This window comes from Plectropomus leopardus, chromosome 11 (assembly GCF_008729295.1).
Source record: "Plectropomus leopardus isolate mb chromosome 11, YSFRI_Pleo_2.0, whole genome shotgun sequence".
Lineage (NCBI taxonomy): Eukaryota > Metazoa > Chordata > Actinopteri > Perciformes > Serranidae > Plectropomus > Plectropomus leopardus.
In genome coordinates, this window is record NC_056473.1 from 7,200,470 (window position 1) to 7,220,848 (window position 20,379).

The 20,379-nt window shown below is 42.0% G+C and overlaps 1 protein-coding gene across 9 annotated transcripts in view; it reads left to right on the forward strand.

Moving 5' to 3' along the window:
• Positions 1-17,296, forward strand: part of tjp1b (tight junction protein 1b) — a 72,912-nt gene extending 55,616 nt beyond the window's left edge. For 4 of the 9 annotated variants that reach the window (XM_042495377.1, XM_042495383.1, XM_042495382.1 and 1 more), the window contains 19 exons: positions 100-205; positions 810-960; positions 2,658-2,766; positions 2,856-3,075; positions 3,319-3,503; positions 3,588-3,683; positions 3,796-3,878; positions 3,973-4,183; positions 4,273-4,373; positions 4,476-4,826; positions 5,163-5,393; positions 6,465-7,322; positions 8,755-8,846; positions 10,652-10,867; positions 10,981-11,117; positions 12,650-13,121; positions 13,315-13,532; positions 13,824-13,967; positions 15,546-17,296. In XM_042495377.1, the coding sequence (XP_042351311.1) occupies positions 100-205; positions 810-960; positions 2,658-2,766; positions 2,856-3,075; positions 3,319-3,503; positions 3,588-3,683; positions 3,796-3,878; positions 3,973-4,183; positions 4,273-4,373; positions 4,476-4,826; positions 5,163-5,393; positions 6,465-7,322; positions 8,755-8,846; positions 10,652-10,867; positions 10,981-11,117; positions 12,650-13,121; positions 13,315-13,532; positions 13,824-13,967; positions 15,546-15,640 (4,076 nt within the window). In that variant the 3' untranslated portion in view covers positions 15,641-17,296. The remainder of the gene's footprint in view (positions 1-99; positions 206-809; positions 961-2,657; positions 2,767-2,855; positions 3,076-3,318; positions 3,504-3,587; positions 3,684-3,795; positions 3,879-3,972; positions 4,184-4,272; positions 4,374-4,475; positions 4,827-5,162; positions 5,394-6,464; positions 7,323-8,754; positions 8,847-10,651; positions 10,868-10,980; positions 11,118-12,649; positions 13,122-13,314; positions 13,533-13,823; positions 13,968-15,545) is intronic. The other 5 variants (XM_042495378.1, XM_042495384.1, XM_042495379.1 and 2 more) reach the window with 3 other exon arrangements.
• Positions 17,297-20,379: the final 3,083 nt, after the last annotated feature.

The following is a 20,379-nucleotide window of genomic DNA, read 5'->3' on the forward strand; positions in this document are numbered from 1 at the left end:
GAGGGAGTAGTCCTTTTGTTTTGAACATGTTCAGTGCAGTTTTACACGTTTATCTTCATTAGTAATGTGATAATAATAATGTTTCGTGTTTTTGTTCAGAACCAAAGCCAGTGTATGCTCAGCCTGGACAGCCAGATGTAGACCTGCCAGTCAGTCCCTCTGATGCCCCTGTGCCAAGCGCTGCCCATGACGATAGCATCCTACGGTAATATTTACAGCGTGTAATGTTATATATTGACCTTTTTGAGCACCTCACTCCTCAATAAGTTCACTTCATAAAAAAGGAAGGAAATTGTGAAGGAAATTTAACAGCAGTTCACATAAAAAGAGCACATCTTGGAGCAGCTGTTGACCGTTTTGAAAATGCTCCTGTGCTCATCCTCAGGTATCTCTATAAAGCATTTTGGCTGCCACAAGGCATAGATTACAAAGCTGTCAAGAAATGTGTATTTTGTGGCACTCACTGGTTTACTGACAAGTTGTGCAAGTGGCTTTAAACATGACTGGATGCATAACCGTCAGCATTTGTGCATGAGACAACGGTTTCCTGCAGTTTATTTGTCTTTACAAATTTTTAAAAATGTATTTAAATGTTCTGTAGGATTGTATCTTTCCTTTTCCACAGAATATTTTTACATCTTTGCTTTTGTACACTCACTCACCAGTCTGAACAAAAGAGAAACCTGGCGGACATCCAAGAGTCACTCAGCTATTCATAAACTGATGTTTGCGTTGGAAAGAAGGAAATGCCATCAAATAGTGTCATGTCAAAGAAAGTCAACAAAACTATTTTTTTTCTTTATCTTCAGGCCAAGCATGAAGCTGGTGAAATTCAAGAAGGGGGAGAGTGTGGGGCTGAGGCTGGCTGGGGGGAATGACGTGGGCATCTTCGTAGCCGGAGTGCTGGAGGATAGCCCAGCTGCTAAGGAGGGCCTGGAGGAGGGCGACCAAATTCTCAGGGTGAGATACTTTTTTTTAACAAAGCAAGTATATAACCTGCCTACTGAGATCAAGTGGTTGTTTTTGAAGTTAATAGTTGTATAAATGAGTTTGCAAAATGTCTAAAACTTGCTGTAATTCAGTGTCATAAAGGAACTTTTTTCTTGTCCTTGTTTTAACAATGGGTGCCTGATGGTGTCTACAAACAGACATGTTTTATGGGGTATGCGTCCTCAAGCTTTTCCCCTTTTTTATTCATGGTTTTACACACTGGCTGCTCCAAAATTCCTGTACCTCCAGGCTGGTCTCTTAGCAATGGCCCCGAGGGAGCACACACACAAAAAAACTGTGTTTCCTCTTGCAGTGTTTGTCCCATTTCCTCAGAGCCATATATCTCACTGTTTGTACCTCCTCGTCTTTTCTCCAAGCACAAAGAGAAATAGCTTGAGCTCTTGCAGTGCAGTAAAACCTGCAGTTACCCAGACAATATAAGAAGAACTTTGTCAACCTTTATCTAAATAGAGATTCACACTTTCTGTCATGCACTCTATGAACAATGAAGCCCACTCCTTAAAGGTATACTCTGCAGGAATTGTCACTAACTGTTTGTAAACACAACATTCAAACTTGGGACCTTTCTCCCTATGCTGCTTGCATGTTCACTGCAAACTACTATTGTAAGAATGTTTTGTAATGGAAGAGCTGACACTGTAGAAAGCTCACTAAACTAACCGATAGCACCTACTTTTCCAAAAGAAAACTGGCCGACTCTACATCATTCCCCATCAGCACCCTCAGTGTTCGTCAGTGAAAGTAAAAGTCAACCTGGAATCCCCTCGTTTTGGAACAAGCTTTGCCCACTTTTTATTCCCATCTTATTATATCCATTTTTTATGCACTGTGTCCACAATCTCGTAGCTTCCTTTTGCGTGTGTGCTGATAATACCTCATCGCTGCTTTTTTTGTGTTAAGTCCCAACCTCACTTGCACACTGCGCCTGGGAATGTCCTGAACACAGTAGAATAATTAGAAAACAAGAAAATATAGAGGCAATGGGCTGAGTCTCTGCATATAAATACATCGCCACACAATTCTAGTCATGGGCAGATTATGAGACAGTAGGCCCCTGGGCACAGGTATGCAAAAGGACCCATCACCTTTACTACATAGGAGAAATGCACACCAATTTAATGGTGCTTTTGCCTTGTTTTTGTTGTAGTTTTGCATTTCTTTGTAGTCATTGTGCAACTTATTGCAGTTTAGTGTCTCTCTGCAATTGCTTTCTGTCCCTTTTATAATGAAAATTAGATAATTATATGTCTCTTTGTGGTTGTTTTGCCCCTTTTTGTAGATATCTTGTGTCTTTTTGCATCACCTTGTGGTCTTTTTGTGTCTCTTTGTTTTCATTTTGAGTCTCTTCCTGGCTGATTTGTGTTAATTGAGAGACCATTTGCAGGTGAAGGCCAGGGGGCTGCCCTGACACTTTTGGCCCCTGGGCCTGTGCCTGGTAGACCTTGTTCAGTCATCCATTTATGCTTTAGTGTGTCATAAGTCATAAGTTCACTGAAAGGAATTGCTTCTGTATGAATCGATGCATTTTTTTTTTTTAGGTAAATCCTGAAAATTATACCCATAACTTCAACTTTAAAGTACTAGACAAAAGTGACATTGTTATGTGGAAAGCATAAAGCAGTAATCTCCATATTCCCTAATTCCAGGTAAATAATGTAGATTTTGCAAACATAATCCGAGAGGAGGCGGTGCTGTTCCTCCTTGATCTTCCTAAGGGTGAAGAGGTCACCATTCTGGCCCAGAAGAAGAAAGATGGTAAGTGAAGTGAGTAAGGAGATGAGAAAGAGATTCATTTCTGTTTATCACATTGGACCGATGTCTTTGACGTGCTCTTTCCTGATCAGTGTATCGGCGGATCGTGGAGTCAGATGTCGGTGACTCCTTTTACATCCGGACCCACTTTGAGTATGAGAAGGAATCTCCATACGGATTAAGCTTTAACAAGGGCGAGGTGTTTCGTGTGGTGGACACACTGTACAACGGGAAGCTGGGCTCCTGGCTGGCTATCCGCATCGGCAAGAACCACCAAGAGGTGGAGAGGGGCATCATCCCCAACAAAAACAGGTGACAAACAGCATTGTGACAGACATATGTGTTTGCTCTTAAAGAGTGGCATGCTGGATGAATGTTTGTCACAACGGTAGACAGTCAGTCACCCTATTTATATTACATTTGTTATGATTATCATTGCCATGTAGTGTTCTTAAGTATTGGCAGTGTTGAGGTTAGTAGTGCCAAATTTATGACACATCCATTAGCTTGGGTTACATTAAGAACTGTCTCTGTTTCTCTGCTATTTGTCAACAGAGCAGAGCAGCTTTCCAGCGTGCAATACACTCTTCCCAAAACAGCAGGGGGTGACAGGGCTGACTTCTGGAGGTTTCGTGGTCTTCGCAGCTCAAAGAGGAACCTGAGAAAGAGCAGAGAGGACCTCTCGTCCCAGCCAGTCCAAACAAAATTCCCGGCTTATGAAAGAGTTGTACTGAGAGAGGGTGAGGAATCTGACTACATCTACCAGCCTGTATGTCAATGCGAGAGGGAAGATGCATTCTTAATATTCTCATTATATTTTGCAGCTGGTTTCCTGAGACCTGTGGTGATATTTGGGCCAATTGCTGATGTGGCTCGAGAAAAACTCGCCAGAGAAGAGCCCGACCTTTTTGAGCTTGCAAGTATGTTTGAACGCATCATTATGCACACACACATTGTAGATAACAACTGACATAAAACCGGTAAGTACTCGTGAATTATTTTTCTGATAAATCCCTCAAACCTTTTTTCCAGAGAGTGAACCAAGAGATGCTGGAACGGACCAGCGTAGTTCAGGAATCATTCGTCTTCACACCATCAAGCAGATCATCGACAGAGTATGCCTCCTAGTATCATATAAAGAGTATTGTAGTTCATTTCATTACAGATATATTTTTCATCACTCCTCTTTTTTGTCTTTGTCTTATGAAGGACAAACATGCCGTCCTGGACATCACCCCGAACGCTGTGGACAGGCTGAACTATGCTCAGTGGTACCCAATAGTAGTCTTCCTAAATCCTGATAATAAGCAGGGTGTGAAGAACATGAGGACCAGACTGTGTCCAGAGTCCAGGAAGAGCGCCAGGAAGCTCTATGAGAGAGCCATCAAACTGAGGAAAAATAATCACCACCTGTTCACCAGTAAGTGTGCAAAGTGTAGTACATTTAAATGTATATCCTCTCTTATAAATGTTTTATTCTATTTGTGACTCAAAAATATTCTCTCTTAGCCACCATCAACTTGAACAATATGAATGACGGCTGGTACGGAGCTCTGAAGGAAACAATCCAGCAACAGCAGAACCAGTTGGTGTGGGTGTCAGAGGGCAAGGTGAGGGATGGTTTTGTTTTCCACTTCACTGACCAATATTTTTTGATTCCTGTTAGTCTTACTGAGCGACACATGAGATGATCATTTCTCTGCTTTACTCAGGCGGATGGCACTACAGAGGATGATTTGGACATCCACGATGACCGTCTGTCCTACCTGTCTGCGCCAGGAAGTGAATACTCCATGTACAGCACAGACAGCCGCCACACTTCTGACTATGAGGACACAGACACGGAGGGTGGAGCCTACACAGACCAGGAACTGGACGAGACATTGAACGATGAGGTGGGCCTGCCCACGGAGCCCGCAATCACCCGCTCCTCTGAGCCTGTGCGAGAGGACCCACCTGTAATTCAGGACACCCCTGGTTACCCTGGATACCAGCACCCAGTGCAGCCCGACCCAGCCAGTCGCATAGATCCCGCTGGCTTCAAGATGGCCGCTCCGCAGCAGGTAAGGTTCATATGTAGTTCTACAGGCAGGCCCCTGCAGACTTCACCCATCAGAGATGGATATATGGCTAAAAGTACTGCAGAGCTGAGGAATAGCGCCTTTGTGTGTTCAGTGTGTGTCTTGATGTTTAAGATTAAATGTCCTTCGCTAAGTAATAAACATGTTTTAGAAGCTACTGGTATGTTATCTATTCCAACCACATTTTTGCAAGTGCATTCTCTGGCTGGTGTAAAACTGATTCAGTGTAAGGAAGAAGGTCATGGTGTTGGGGTGAGCTGTTCTTTGTGTGCCCTTGGCAGGCTTGTGTTATAAATGTCTCTTAACAATACTTCACAGCAAGATGAGGCTGCTCTGCCCATGCCCTCGTTGCCTCCGCCGGTGGTAGCGCCCCCTGCTGTTGAGCAGCCTGTACAGCTTGAGGGTATGCACCTAGAGGAGCCGCCTGCTGCAGCCGCAGCTCCTCAGGCTGACTCACTTAGCAGCCCCAGCCCTGCCCCTGAGCTTATTCAGCCCCCACCACCACCACATGAACCCCACCCGTCTGGACCGTCTGGTCCAGAACCAAAGGTACCCGCTGTTTCACCAGCCACTCGGACCGGGCCTGGGCCCCAGCCTGCTGTTTTAACTGCCTGTCTTCTCGCACATGCTTTCCACTCGCTCTCTGCATGACATGCCCACACTGTGTGACTCACTGAGCCCACTGTGTGCCTCTGGCTCCCAGAGAAAATGTGCGACAGACTAGTCCACATGCACCACAGTGGGCTGGGAGACCAGAAGGACTGGTACATCTGAGTCTTTGACCAGGGTGAAGACATCCACAACCAGCCCTAACTGTTGCCTCTTACTTCCTTTGCATGGCTCCTAATGTTTTTTGGGTTCCTTTCAGCTTTAACTCTCTTCTGTAGATGAACGATAGTAGCACTTAAAGTGGCATCGTAGTGGTAGATGTGTCGTCTGTTGTAGTGCCAGTAGTTTGACGTTGCATTAGATGCAAAACTGAATGTTGGTTGCATGATGAAAGCTAACCTGCAGACAGTACTCTTGGTAATGAATCCCATCAAGCAATTCTCCCTATGGAAAAACAAACTGACATCAGCACACTGCATTGTGTCTTCTGTTGAGTCGTTTCGCCCTGAGTAGATGCCAACAAATCAACTTTCTTCCATAGGAAGTACTGTAACTAGACTTGCTGTCTACAGGCTACACATCATATGTTTGAAATGAGGCCTTTCAGAAATGTGCAAATTGCTTGTTAGTTCATTTATAAAATGTGTTAATGTGTAAAACCCAGTTGTGTCCATATTATCATTCTTGAGAGGCATCTTGTCAAACAGGCATTCAGAACTGTTTTTGAATAATGGACAAAGGTTTGCTTGTTTAAATGCACTTTGAATTGATGTTTGTTTAATTAAATAGCAGATGGATTTTTTTTTTAATGATTTGGGTAATGTTATTCATGTTCAGTTCCTGAAGGTTTCAGTTTACATCCTAGTATTGAATTTAATCTTGAAATTATTCTTAATCTGGTGCTGGGAAAGCATTTCCCCCTGACTGCTTTCTGTCCCCTAACATGATGATTATAAACCCAAAATGTTGATGATGTAATGGATGTATTCATTTAGTGTGGTTTCTTCACAGATGTACAAGAAAGATCTGTACAATATGGAGGACCCTGTGCGAATCAACCATGGCCTGAAGCAGTCTTTGAGCTACAGTCACCAGCCGCCGTACCAGGACAAACAGCCATACCGCGAATACGACCACCCGCCTTACGGATACGATGGAGGCGGCTACACAGAACCAAAGCCTCACAACACTGACTCTCACCTGCACTACGACAACCGTGTGCCTCATTACAACGAACAGTGGCCCCCCTATGACCAGCAGACCTCGTCCAACCAGCCCGCAGGGTACCAGCAGGGCCACCAGCAACCCATGGGCTACAACCCCCGGTCCCCCTATGATGACGGACCAGGGAGGGACTACAGCCCCCCTCAGCCACGCTACGATGATGCTCCACCAGTGGGCTACGATGGCAGACGACGCCACAGTAAACCCGGGCCCATTCGTTACGATGAGCCCCCGCCCCCGCCCCCAGCTGGCTATGATGCCCGCTCTCCTTATGAGGCAGAACCTCATGGCTTCCCTATTAATTCACCTCGATCGCCGGAGCCCCCAAAGCAGTATTACAGTGACTCTGGTCTGAGGCCCACCTTCATTCCGGGGCCTCCAAACCGAGGCTTTAAGCAGGGGATGCATGACCCTATGATGAACTCCGAACCCACTATTCCTCCTCCAAAACCAGAGACCCTGCCCTCCCCAGGTGAGCCAGCGATCACTCCAGGCTCCAAACCCCTCCCTCCTCCACCACGGGAAGACCTGGATGAGGACCCGGCCATGAAACCACAGTCGGTGCTCAACAGAGTCAAGATGTTTGAGAATAAACGGTCTGTTTCTATGGACAGAGCTAAAGAAGGAGGAGAATCAGCACTCAGGGTAAGTTCCTCACTGAGTTGGTACCTCAAAAGGTCAAACATAGCTGCTGAAAGTGTGACTGTTTTTAAGTGGTAGACACAGTAGTGTGACCACCTCTTAACTCTACATTTTAAACTCTAAAGTGACTTCACGGTTACAAACATTGCGGACAAAGAGAGGTACAGCAGTTAGGCTACGTTTAAGATACGCTGTCCACATTGTTATTTGCTATCAGATGGGATCTGTGTATCTAGACATCACCAAGTTATAACTGGCGATGTAGACGTCATTTACTACGCTGCAGTGTTGGTGACATGGCTTTCAAAAGCAGAAGCATGAGAAATAGATTGGTCCATCATTTTGCTCTCAAAACAATTTATTTTGGCGTCTGTCCACCGACATTTGTCGCTCATGTTGTCGTCTTTGCCGCTCTTCTAGCAGCAGTATGGATCTGCTCAGCACTTCTGACAGCCTGGATTTGACTTTGTCTTTTTGTGTTGTGTTCAAAGACACTTTGAATCCGAGATGAGCAGCCTGAGGCGCATCTGTACCAAATCGATTACAATGGCACTTCCTACCACCGCCAAATTGGTTTTGAGTCAGATTTGCAAAAATTGCATTTCATGTGTTGTTTTTTCCTAAAATCAATGTGGATAAAATCTGGATATGCAAAAAAAACCCCAGCTGTGCTGAATTAATGATGAAACCTGTCCTTCTTTATATGGAGTTGTGCTGTTATTTTACATTAACTAGGCGACACTATAACTAACCCGTCTTGCCATTAATGTAGGGTGAGTGCTGCCAATATGTGGACATAAGCCTCCTGTAATATAAAACAATGGGTCTTGTGTTAAATCAATATCCAAGTTGGCAAGTATTCCTGTATACCTGAATTCCTTTCTAGTATGACTTCAATATTTGATAGTCCCCAAAAAGTGTGTGTGAGCTCTATCCAGCACAAGGTTGTTTTACTAATGTCATATTTTGATACAAAGGAGTTCTAAAATAAATAAAATCTTAACTAGAAACTGAACTAAAATTGAAAAGGACTGTAGTTTAACTTAAAATATATGCAACAACAGCATCTGGTACAAGATGGGTCATGTTAGGCTAAATGTCAGATGGGAGCTTCTGTTAGCTGTTAAACAGGGTTTAACAATTAGTATGTGAATATGCAAGTATTTAAAAGCAGCATAAGATAACAAAAAAATCTCCACTGAGGCCTTATTATCTTTTCCCAAACTGCAGATGCATCAGTCGAAAAACTGCAAAACAGCAGCACCTGAAACTGCAAGCTTATTTTTGTGAAATTATCGTCTGTTTTGTAATCCTCTAGTCTGTGAGATTTCAGGCACGGTGCTAGATATCCATGTGCATGCAATCCATTCATGTGAAAAAAAATCTGGATCAGATGCAAGAAGCACTGAAGAGATGCCCTCCCTTTGCTTTTCAGCCTGCAGATGTTCCGAAACCTGTGAGTGCACCTGGCCCAGTCCTCAAAGCCAATTCCCTCAGCAACCTGGAGCAGGAGAAATCTTCCTATAGGTATGTAGTCCTCGTTACAGCACCCCAGGCTGCAGAGAAAGGTGGGTGAAGGACAACACTGAGATCCAGGCAAAGGCGTCTTGGAATTTATTTATTGTTGTTCGAGCTCCACCTAGTGGACACAAGTCACAGCAAGCAAGTACAGCAAGTTAGACTCTGGTGTGGTGTGCAAAGACACCAAAGGCATCCAAAGACTAACTGTGCATTCCAGTACCCATACTGTTTAGTATGGCAATAAAGATTTAATATGACCCAATACATAGTATGTCAAATGCAGTATGCCAAAATGCTTTTCTGGCCACTCTGACCCACAATCCTGTGCACAGTGCGTCACATCAAGTGAGCCGCAAACAGATGACTGCGTGACAGCTCGTTCACAGATTAAGAGAAACCGCAATGATGGATGATGACGCATTCAAGTGATTGATGATTTGTTTAAGGAAACAAAATGATCATAAAGAATCCCAACAACAACAGATCATAAGCATGAAAATAACAGTGATAGATAAATGCATAGTTTATGTAATTTTACTGTGGTGAATAAAACTGGTTAGAATCTACAAAGAAATGTGCTGTCCAGATTGCACCCTGTGTCTACCAAAACCCCTTTTTGATCGCAGGAACTTTCCCTGGGAACTAGGAACCTTTTGAGGACCCAGAGTCAACATAAAGTTACAGCAACTTTCTTTGATCCCACAAAGACCCCGATCATGGGGGGAGCACTTTCTGAAAGCGCAGGAACAATTTGGGATGGGGTTTGCAGGAATGACTGTCACAAACACAGTGCTGCTGCTGCCACTCGTGTATCGCTTCATTCAAGTACTCACAAGTACTCCAGTATCATTTAGGACCATTTTAGGACAAGTGGAGAACATTCTCTTTGTTTGATAACATTTCAAGTAAAGTCAGGCTTCCTGCCTCAATTAAAAAGACAAAGAGAAAAGGAGAGACAAGCCTGCTGTCCTGTCAAACAGCCAGTGAATGAGAATGAAAAAGAGCAATTCTTTTATTGTTTCACACCGGGAAAAGCAATCATAAACTCAAAGGATGATTTATTGTGGAGACAGGTGCTCCAGTTTCATTTTCTTCTGCATTTCTTTCATTACATCCAACTTTCTGTCATACTATGCAGCAGCAAAATGATTGTAAATGAGGCAGGCTTTTTTTTTTTCTTCAGATGACATAGGCAGCCACGCTGAACTGCAACCCCAGCAGCCCTGGTCCCGCTGATGTACCTTTTTATACGTCAGCGGACTAATTTATGTCATCTGTACGGGTATTTTGATCATGGTAGAAACGCAAATGACAGGGGGCTTGAAGAATCTTTTTGTTCCTCCAAAATTAGTTCCCGGGTCTAAATGTCTCTGTAACTTCAGAATTCAGATTTAGATTCAGAAAAATGTTATTGTCTGTAGTGACAGAAAATTGTCTTAGACATGGTTCGACATAAAGTGCCAAACAAACTTGGACAATAAGCATTCAGCATGTGTTCCTAAAAAAAACAAACAGAATAAATACCTAATACAATAAGTTAGAGAAAATAAAGTGTAAATAAGAATAAACTTTTGATGGAAACGTGGCTCAAGATGGCAAGTTCTGCATATAGCAGCACATTCATGAGGAGCCTTATTGCTCTCTGCTGTGAGAGGGTCTGCATCGACCTTATGCTGTCCTGAGCTTCCCCTGTTGACTGACGTGACAATCAATATGTAAAAGATGTCTACCATCTGGATGTTGTCCAGCAGGCTTTTGGCCAATCTTGCCTCTGCAGCTGTTCTACTTGTTTCTCTGTGCTTCCTCTGCAGGGCCCCTGAGCCGCAGAAGCCTCACACTAAACCCCTGGATGATGTAGTGCGTTCCAACCACTACGACCAAGATGAGGATGAGGAGTACTACAGAAAGCAGTTGTCCTATTTCGATCGCCGTAGCTTTGACAGCAAGGCAATGGGCCAACCCAGTCCTGGCATCAACCGCTTCCACGATCTGCCCAAACCAGCTCAACTCTCGTACCCATACAACAGGTACGACAACATGCCTCACGCTGCCAGTCTTGGCTGATGTTCAAAACTCCTTCAGTCAGTGCAGAATCACAGCTGCTGTTAATAACTGTGTTTTTTGTGTCTACCTGCCGCAGAGTCGAGTCTGTAGAGAAGGTGAGTCCAGTGGAGAAAAGATATGAACCCCTGCCCCAAATCAGCCCGTCATCACAGTACGGGCCCCCTGTGTCCGCCATCCCACCCAACACACTGCCCAAGCTCAGCCCCGCTGACGGTAAGCTCTCTAACACTTCCTGCCTGACTCTTGAACTTCACTCATCTAGTGAATATTAACATTGTAGAGATGCAAAGATGTGTCACTTTTGTTGTTTGGGCAGCAACTAAGGAGGATTTGTGTTTTTGATAAATCTGCCGGTTTGTTTTTCAACCAATCTTTCGGTCTATAATAGGGGTGACCCAGAAAAGTCGTCTTTTCAGTGATCCAATCTGAGGACCCTGATCTGACTGCCAGTCTCACAGTCAAACTGTTGCAGTTACATCTGAAATGAAGGATATTTCTATTCAGGCTATATGGGGCGCTGAATGTCTGATCATGCATAGAATTGCTTGGTTTCTCCTAATATATGCAGGCTTTTTTGGTATAAAGTTATTAATCAGAACACACATAAAAGAATGTAGTGCTAGTGCTGTCAAAATATGCAAGAGGCACACATAAACAGCTATTTGTGGGCTTGCATTTCTCTCTTTCAAAGAAAGTTGAAAGTTCTGTTCACAGCCTCAAAAAGCAAACAGGAAACAAACATAGTGATGCATTCTGTCTGTCTGTCTTTCTGTCGTTTGATCTCCTCCACTCTCTGTACTGTGGACAGAGCTACTGTCAACACACAAAAAACCCAGCTTTACATGGAACACGTCCCATTCTAAAAAAAGTTCTTGCGCCAAGTCAGGAAGACAAATAGTTTAATTAGGTGTTTCAGCTCTTTTGTCTTGTGTGGAGAAAAATGAAACCTAATGTTACAGATGAGAATATGGATAAATAAGTGTTACAAAGCATGATTTGACTATTATTCCTCAACAGGCAGGACTTGACAAGTCAGAATCAGCTATCTAAGTTCTAACCTATACCATGTTCTTCGCAATTTCCTAAAGCTTGGTGACTCTTTTTAATTGCTTCTTAGGTCTGAGCATCAGAACAAAACTCAATGAAATTCAGTTTACTGTCAAATAAGATAAACAAATGCAGCATAACGGAGGAATGTTGGCATCTTTGCTTGAAAATGACCAATAACTTATCACAATAGTTGCAGATTTTCTGTCATTTGAGAGCTGAAGCCTGCAGCCTGTTGTTTCAACTCTGTTGTTATGTATAATGATTTACCTGAAACAATACAGTCAATTCATTGTTTACTAATTTGCAACTATTCTGATAGTTACTGGATCATTTTCCAGTGAAACTGTCTGACACTCCCTGGCTCTAGCTTCTTCAGTGTGAGGATTTACTGCTTTTCTCTGATTTATATCACTATATACTGATTATTATTAAATGCTGTACTGTTAGTCAAAAAATGTTTTCCCATCTTGGGTTTTAGGAAATTGTAATTGACATTTTTTACTATTTTATGACATATTATAGACCAAATGATTATTTGATTAGTGGAGACATTATTTGTTGCATTCACTGAAAATGAGTCATTAAAAACAATCATTAAAAATGAAAAAGAAAGTGTTAACCCAAACAAAGTGCGAAGGTATAATAGTCTAACAAAGATTAGTATTTTGACTGCATCTTCCTTCATATGTTTTCAGCAAACTCCATACCTGAACCGTTGAGTTCACCCAATCCTAAACCCGAGCTGCCAGCTCTCAGGCCGGCCAGCAGGGATGAACCCACACCAGGTGGCTACCTGCCCCCGCGGGGCCTCCCCGACAAGTCCCCGGTCAACGGCACTGAAACAGCACCGCCAAAGACGCTGGGTGTTCCCGCTCCTACTAGCTATAACCGCTACGTCCCCAAGCCGTACACCAGCTCAGCCCGGCCCTTTGAGCGCAAGTTTGAGAGCCCCAAGTTCAACCACAACCTGCTGCCCAACGACACACAGGTGAAGACCGACCTGCTCAGTAAGCCCAGCGTGGTGAGCAACAGCGGCGGGAAGCCTCAGCTGTCACCACAGCCCCTGGATCATGACAGCGGCTTGGACACCTTTACACGCACTATGGACAACAGGCCCAAATACCAGCACAATAACATCAACGCCATCCCCAAGGCCATCCCTGTAAGGTGAGACACTCATAAATTCTCCCATCCAGCAGCAGCAGCAGGAAGTTCTCTGAGGGTAATTACTGAGCTGCTGAAAGACAGAAAGAATCGTGTTTGTCCACAGGGGGTTTGTTCTCGTGTCCTCTGCTGAGCATTATTCTCTGCCTGCAATGTTTTGACTGATGATGCTGACTTCTGCGCCTCCGCCCCTCAGCCCCAGCACGCTGGACGATGACGACGAGGACGAAGGACACACGGTGGTGGCAACCGCCCGGGGGATCTTCAACTGTAACGGAGGAGTCCTGAGCTCCATCGAGACGGGCGTCAGCATCATCATCCCCCAGGGTGCCATCCCCGAGAGCGTGGAGCAGGAGATTTACTTCAAGGTGTGCCGGGACAACAGTATCCTGCCCCCCCTCGACAAGGAGAAAGGTCAGTCCTCGAGTGTCTTTATACCCTGAATATGTCAAGGAACAAACAGATATTACATCTTAGAGAAGAACAGCAGCAGTTCAGACTGAGGCTTTTTTTACATGAATTATCAGGGGAGTGTGGTAATTTCATTACCTGACAAGGCGGCTAACAGTTATTTCTCATTCACCATGAAGGTCTGGCGACAGACTTCATTTTGCCTCCTGATTGGGTAATAAATAATCCTGCGAGCTGATTAATTCCTCCGTGTTAAATTTTGGGAATTCAAATCTTGTTGTTGTGTCTGTGCAGGAGAAACGCTGCTAAGTCCGCTGGTGATGTGTGGCCCACATGGACTCAAGTTCCTGAAGCCGGTGGAGCTGCGCTTACCTCACTGTGCGTCTATGACCCCTGATGGTTGGTCTTTTGCTCTAAAATCCTCCGACTCCTCGTCGGGTACGCTGTCCTCTGTCCTTCTGGGGTCTTTGGGCTGGCTTTAGTGATTAGAGAGGAGAGTTTCATTGTTGTCTTAATCATTATAATCATCTCATCTGTTTTCCATATTCCCCCTCACTTCTTCTTCATGCATGCGCTGTTTACAGATTTGAGTTGTTTTCTTATTTCTATTCTTAATATGAACTGAGGAGCCGAGTTTATTTAAATATTGACCTTCCACAAAGTCATGAGTGCAAAACACTGCAGTGCCACTAGAGCTGAAATATTTAGTTGAATAGATCTGAGTCAGTCGACCTAAATTGTTTCAGCTATTTTGATATTTAAGACCTTTTTTTAAGCAAAAGTGCTGCATAAGTTGTAGCTAATTTTCTTTGTCTAGAATGACAGTAACTGAATGTCTGTTGGTTTTGGACTACTGATCGGACAAAACTAGCTATTTTAAGTGAGTCGTTTGACAAGGCCTACAACTAACAATTATTTCCATTATCAATTTAACCCCGTCAGAGTGTACGCCACATTTGGCTAAGGCTTTAACCCGTCAAATATGCCCTAAGGAGCCTTAAAATGGTATGTTTGACCAACAGTCCAAAAATCTAAAGCTGTGACTCAGAAAAAGCATCAAATTCTCACATTTAGGATTCCGCATAACCAGCATGTTTTTTTTTTTCACTTTCACTTAGTTGGGTAGAGCTATGGCCTTTCGCACAGCTTTAAAAGACTCCACACATTTAGCACTGCATTCCTACAACGCTGTTGAACTCACAATAGACATTTTTCATGGAACTGATCAAAACTGATGCTGCAGAACCAGAGATAACGTCTTCTTGCCTGCACTACCCACAATGCAACTGTACCATAACCTAATTGCAACTAAATTAGCCCAAGCCACCAGCCTCCTAAACAAAGACAGTTGTGTCATGTAGCAACATGCAGGTGTTTATATCTAACCACCAAAAATATTTTTAAAAATTGAGTCATAAGTATTGTAGCTATGTGTGACTATAGCTGAATATAGATTACAGTTTTTAATCCGTAATTGCACAAATCATTTCTGATGTGTTAATGCATAAAGACGACATGCAAAGGTTTAAAGCTGCTCATCTATCTGTGTGTGCGTTTGAATAAAGTTCACACAGAGCTCAAATGTATGTGTGAATCCAAAGTTTCCTGCTATGAATCAAATCTAGAATTACACTTTCGTCCAGCAAAACTAAAACGGCTGCATATTTCTATGAACTGCTTTGCTTTCAGAAAGGCTGATCACATGCATGTGCCTGAAATGCCCTTTTCTCTGTCTGTGTTTGGATTCCAGCTAATTTGGCACCATATAAATTCAAGTATGAAGTAACTGGCTTAACATTCATTACATTTAAATTCATCATTATCCAATTACAAACTCATGCTGAGCAACGGGAAATCATTTTCTGCTTTATTTATGCATTATAGCATCATTGTTCATACATGTTTTTATTCATATATATTTTATTTATGTCACATATCTCCAAAAAATCTCTTTTGTTTTGAGCATCTTCTGTTTTTTTTCTATTTAGCAGCTGACATCATGTCTGTTTCCTGCAGGTGATCCCAAAACCTGGCAGAACAAATCCCTCCCCGGAGACCCAAACTACCTGGTGGGTGCAAACTGTGTGTCTGTGCTCATTGACCACTTCTGAAGAGGGCAACAGCTGGCCTGTTACTGAATGTGATAAATCAGGGGACCTCAGTTTCCCCTGCCGTGCTCCCTCCGCCGCGACGAGGTGCGCGCTGCTCGATGAAGTATGAACCTGACACTCTCACGTTGTTTACTGTGCCCAAAAAGAGAAAAGAAAAAAAAACTACACACATAAGGAGAGTCGGAGGAGTCCAGCATCCCCAACGCTGTACTCTTGTTCTTTTATTTTATTTTTTTTCGGTGCTTTCAAGGCTTGCAAAAAATAAAGATTAAAATTATTTAAACAAAAGGAACTGAAGTCGGAATGCATGACCAGTGCCACAGACTGAATAATCTCATTTTGACATTTTTAGCTAATTTTGTAAAAGGTCAGAGCAGTGTGAGAGAAAAAAAAGGAGAATTTTGGAAACTCGTTTAATATTGCAGTGGGATTTTTGCTTACTGTAAAAAAAAAAATAATAATGATAATTTAAAAAACAAAAAAACACTCACAAACAGCAAAGTTGGTATATGCAAAACTTTTGTTTGTGAGTTCTGTGGTCATGCGTTTCACTCATGAAGGATCTCTGAGGACTTGAGAAAGCCTGACTCATGAAGGAAGAAAAAAAATAAGAAGAATGAAGGTTAAGTATTAGTACGCCCGTCTGTTGTGACGGGGCTCACTCTGTTTAAATCTGATGTTTTTGTAGCAATGTTTTACCGTAGATAAATATACTGACTTGATTTTACAAACTCCTGCTGTCTAGAGATCTATGCATGTGCTATGACTCAGGTCCAGAAGCCTGCTACTACTAAGTTCAACACATGAAAATCCCATCGTACACTGCAAGCAGTGATGCCTTATCTGCATATTAACTTTTCAGTGAAACTTTAAAAACATCGGATCCTTCAGTTATTGCGATCACTACGGAAAGAATAAAGTTGTCTCTGCATTTTCTCATAAACAGTGAACTTGGATTTAGCACACGAGAATAATTGAGGCTGATGAAAAGGTATGCTTTCTTTTACTGCTATGCATATGAAGTCTGAGGAAATACAAAAAGCTAGAAGATGTTTAAATTGTGGCTGTACATATTGCTAGTATATGGCCTTGGTTCTCTGTAAATGAACTTTTGTACATCTTTGTTATTTTGTATAAAAGAGAAAACGTTTGTTAAAAAAGAGAAAGCGGTTACATTGGTTATGTTTGTATTCTGGTTATACCCCTGAGCCTTGGAACTGACATAAGCAGTAATAAGTCTGACTTTTCTACCAACATATACACACACTACTTAAGGCATTTTTAACAGTCAGAAAACTTTTTATTCTTATTTACAAACTAGAGAAGTGCTTGGTTTAAATGATTTTAAAAGATGTACTTGAGGGGGTCTGCTGTGAAGAGTGGTCCCTTCCTTTATTTGTGATACTGGATGCTGTATTGTGTGCCCTGAAATGTATTTTTGTACTAATAGACAATTTATTATGGCACATCAGTACTATTTTCTTTTGATATGATAACACTGCTTCAACCCAACACTAGTTTATTTTCCCGTGTGGCTGACATTATTTTTATTTATTTTGATTTTTTTCTTCGGTTCAACTTCTTTTTTTTTTTTTCCTTTGCGACACATTTCTAAGTATACCACTGTATTAATAAATAAATTCATTTTTAAAGTAACTGCTGCTTGCATTAGTGTGTTGTGTTGAACTGAATTTCCAGATGTTTTTCATGTCGACACACCCAGACTGGTTTTTTTGCCTAACAGCTCAAAGGATTCCTCTGTGGTTTGTGAAGTTGGCGATTGTATTATCAGGATGCAGAGCTGCGTCCCAATTTATTCCACATGTAAACTCAGTGAACCAAGCTGTCAGGTGGAATTTTCTGCTTACGCTAATGTAAACCCAGTGCTGACGGTCTACATTTAAAGATTAGCGGAGTTGCTGGCAAGTTTCCCATTAGTTTGCACAATGGCATTTTATGTTCCTAAAAAATGAATTTCCTGTTGTTGTTTCTGGTTCACTGGCTGTTTAAAATCAGAAATAAGTTCCCTTTTTATTCTAAACAGACGTGTAAAGACAAGCAGTCATTTGCCAATTTAATAGATACACCTACCTAAAGCTACTGCAGTCTGTCCCAGTCATACTGCAATAAATCCTAAATACCTTTATGAGAGTTATAAAGTTCTGTTTTACTTTACCAACTGCTGTGACTGAGAGGCTGGTGCTGCTTTCACTGTGTGTGTGTGTGTGTGTGTGTGTGTGTGTGTGTGTGTGTGTGTGTGTGTGTGTGTGTGTAACTGTATCTAGATCTAAATCTAAGGGGCCGTGTGTGTATGCACACGCATGTGTGTTTATACGTGTACTTGCGACATAGTAGGGAACAAAAAACATATCTCACTAAGAGAGAAGACATTTTTGGAAACTGAGGACACTGGCTGATCCTCCCTTCCTCAAAAGTCCATTTGAGTGTTCAGTCTTGGTTTTAATCATGTTTAGGAAGGGTTGAGGTGAGGGTTGGCGTTAGGCATTAGTTGTGATGGTTAAGGTAAGGGGCAAGGGAATGCATTATTATGTTCATGAGGGTCCTCGAAAAGTGAGGAGTTGTGTGTGTGTGTGTGTGTGTGTGTGTAAGTGTGTGTCATCATGGCAAAATGTGGTCCTGCAGACAGCTATCGCAGAGGGCACTACCACAGAAGTCAGTGTAACCGGTTGTGGCAATATTATCTTTACCTCACTGGTCTAACTGACTTTAGAAGTTTAGATAACAGACACCCGACTATCTTACTGTTATTACAGATGTGTGAACTAACCACAGACCCCCTCTTTGTTCACGTACTCAAAACAGTGCAGTTTGAAGATAGAGGAACCACTGGAATGGATATTTGGTGTTATTTTTTGCATTAGAAAAAAGATTGTTAAGGCCTGACGGGGTTCCCAATTACGTGTACAGTTATGGTGAAACACTGGATGGAGTTTTGAGTACTTTGCCAGTTAATTTGTTGGTGGACAGATTTTGTCACAGTGATATAGTGTCAAACCTGTTCAAGACAAAGCTTTACCAATGTTAAGTTCAGACCACATTGGAGTTCAAGGGTGGGTGGGGGCATTTGGGGGTGATTTTTGACAACATACTATACCATACTTTTTGGTGTAATTTCTGACACACCATGCCATGATGTTTTGGGGGGATTTTTTTCACAGAATACTATATGTTGATGTTTCAGGGTCATTTTTGACGACATACCATACAGTAGTATGACTTTTTGGGGTCATTGTGGCAACGTACTATACTGATCACTCCAAATGCTGAAACAATCACAGAGCAGCATGTTAAGGCAGTTTATAATATAGCCTGATGAAAATACTGCCCAAAAGTCAATATTTTGAGCATTTTAAGCCAAAGTATAGTATGGCAAAAAAAAGCCATACTCAGGAAAAAATGGTCAAAAACTGTTGGCTCCAAATGCTGAAATAAGTAATAGAACAGCAAGAATGGGATGTTAATAGTATAGGCTGTTGAAAAAAGGGTCCAAAAAGTCAATATTTTAAACATTTTAGGCCAAAGTTTCATACGGCGAAAAAAACTATACTATAGCACAGGGAAAAATGGTCAAAAAATTGATGGCTCCAAATGCTGAAAAAAGTCATAGAACAGCAAGATCAGGCTGTTTATATACTATCCATTAAAAAACAGTCCAAAAAGTCCATATTTTGAGCGTTTTAGGCCAAAGTTTAGTATTGCGAAAGAAAAGCCATACTATAGCACAGGGAAAATTAGTCAAAAATGTGATGCCTCCAAATGCTGAAAAAGGTCATATAACAGCAAGATCAGGCTGTTTATAGTATAGCCAATTGAAAAACTGGTCCAAAAAGTCCATATTTTGAGCGTTTTAGGCCAAAGTTTAATATTGCGAAAAAAGCCATACTATAGCACAGGGAAAAAAGGTCAAAAAATTGATGCTCCAAATGCTGAAAAAAAGTCATAGAACAGCAAGATCAGGCTGTTTATATATAGCCTGTTGAAAAAACTGGTCCAAAAAGTCCATATTTTGAGCGTTTTAGGCCAAAGTTTAATACGGTGAAAAAAAGCCATACTATAGCACAGGGAAAAATTAGTCAAAAATGTGATGCCTCCAAATGCTGAAAAAGGTTATATAACAGAAAGATCAGGCTGTTTATAGTTTAGCTAATTGAAAAACTGGTCCAAAAAGTCCATATTTTGAGCGTTTTAGGCCAACTTTTATTTTTGAGAAAAAAGCCATACTATAGCACAGGGAAAAATTAGTCAAAAATGTGATGCCTCCAAATGCTGAAAAAGGTCATATAACAAACAGCAAGATCAGGCTGTTTTATAACATAACCTGTTGAAAAAACTGGTCCAAAAAGTCCATATTTTGAGCGTTTTAGGCCAAAGTTTTTTGCGAAAAAAGCCATACTATAGCACAGGGACAAAAGGTCAAAAATGTGATGGCTCCAAATGCTGAAAAAAGTCATATAGAACAGCAAGATCAGGCTGTTTATAGTTTAGCTAATTGAAAAACTGGTCCAAAAAGTCCATATTTTGAGCGTTTTAGGCCAAATTTTATTTTTGCGAAAAAAGCCATACTATAGCACAGGGACAAAAGGTCAAAAAACTGATGGCCTCCAAATGCTGAAAAAAAGTCATAAAACAGCAAGATCAGGCTGTTTATAGTTTAGCCTAATTGAAAAAAAAACTGGTCCAAAAAGTCCATATTTTGAGCGTTTTAGGCCAAAGTTTTT